The sequence below is a fragment of the Manihot esculenta genome, chromosome 2 (genome assembly GCF_001659605.2).
Source record: "Manihot esculenta cultivar AM560-2 chromosome 2, M.esculenta_v8, whole genome shotgun sequence".
Taxonomy (NCBI): Eukaryota; Viridiplantae; Streptophyta; class Magnoliopsida; order Malpighiales; family Euphorbiaceae; genus Manihot; species Manihot esculenta.
The window spans coordinates 5,077,562-5,078,940 of NC_035162.2; the positions used below are offsets into that span (position 1 = coordinate 5,077,562).

The 1,379-nt window shown below is 37.3% G+C and overlaps 1 protein-coding gene across 1 annotated transcript; it reads right to left on the reverse strand.

Annotated features, from left to right (window-relative positions):
- Positions 1-483: 483 nt before the first annotated feature.
- Positions 484-1,117, reverse strand: LOC110609847 (small polypeptide DEVIL 3). The gene has a single exon (XM_021749670.2). It carries the CDS (start codon positions 949-951, stop codon positions 811-813), a length of 141 nt encoding a protein of 46 aa, XP_021605362.1. The 5' UTR covers positions 952-1,117; the 3' UTR covers positions 484-810.
- Positions 1,118-1,379: the final 262 nt, after the last annotated feature.

A 1,379-nucleotide genomic window follows, 5' to 3' on the forward strand; every position in this document is an offset into this window, starting at 1 on the left:
TATATCAGTTATTACAAGGTACTCAGAGCCATAAATCTATAGACGATTACTCCATCCACCATCAATTCAATCTAAACTACTACCTAGATTCCTCTTCTCCCTTTCAAGAACTTTTTACTCCAGGTGTCTTACATCTGTGAGAGTTTGTGGTCATTAGGAATATTATTGATAAGGTTAATGAATAAGTCTGTGGGACATTTTGCATTATATGCAGTCATATCGCCCTCACGAAACACTTGTCTTATTGTTCATGCCGTACTAGGTTGATAATAATGAGCTCTTTTTAAGGTTAAATTCATCGATAACTACAAGAACTACCCAGCAAATTTTCTAGATCATTCAAAGACCAGACATCTGGGTCCCTAATTATCATCTCAAACCATAATATCAATGACTTAATTATTAAGCTAGCCCATGATACTATGAGCTACCTTCCGTGTACTGTGCTAATTAATTATTTAAGTAATGAGATAACTCTAGACATAAGAAAAGCTGCTCCAACACTTATGGACTGAAGATGGAATACATCAAATACATTAATTCTTGAAACTTGATTTTTAAACCATTTAATTTCGAGCAACAAGCTAATTAATATATGAAAGAGAGCAATTGTCTAGCCATCATTTCTCTTTTCTATTTACATTTCCAGCAGAAGAAACATTAAGATAGTAAGTAGCTTGGCTTGCTGATGGCTCCATGCAAATGCAAGCCTTCCAGAAATGAAATAGATCTTAATCTGCTTCAACTTCATGGATTATATATGGTGATGGTGATGAGATGATAATAGGAATTTAAAATCTTGGATTAATTCTAGTCATGCCAGCAAACAAGCATGACTATGCACCTTCTGATAATATAGAGCCTTCCTTTCTGTTCTCTAAGGTAGCCTCCAAGCCTTCTGCATGGCATCTTCTTCTTGGATCCTTCCACAGTTGCTCTGCTCATCTTCATTTTTACTTCACTAGCTATGGAGTTTTGCTTTTCTTCTTGAGCCTTTCTGGGAGAAGAAGAGGTGCTAGTCCTGAAGTGAGAAGACACAGAAGGAGAGTGCTCCTTATAAAGAGAGATGGAGTGGTCCAAGACCCACAAGAAGATGAACCTAGCCCACACACGCACACCCAAATTCTTTGATTCCTCTCTCTCTCCTTCTCTGGGTGCCACATCATCCTCTGCACCAGCATGTATGATATATATGGGTATCAACCACCAAGAAAACTGGTCGTGCTTCTTGATTTTTATTATAAACGAAAAAAAGGGGTAAAGTTTCGAAATTCATAGATATTTGGGAAGCTGCCATGCGTGTTTTCGTGGACACTAAATTATTACTCTTTACAATATGGTGAAGAAGAATCTGTGATGTTTCCTTGTCAAGTCCTTTG

Bases quoted from the DNA above. Each gene is read 5' to 3' on its own strand.
- LOC110609847 (XM_021749670.2), bottom strand. From the start codon at position 951: ATGAAGATGAGCAGAGCAACTGTGGAAGGATCCAAGAAGAAGATGCCA.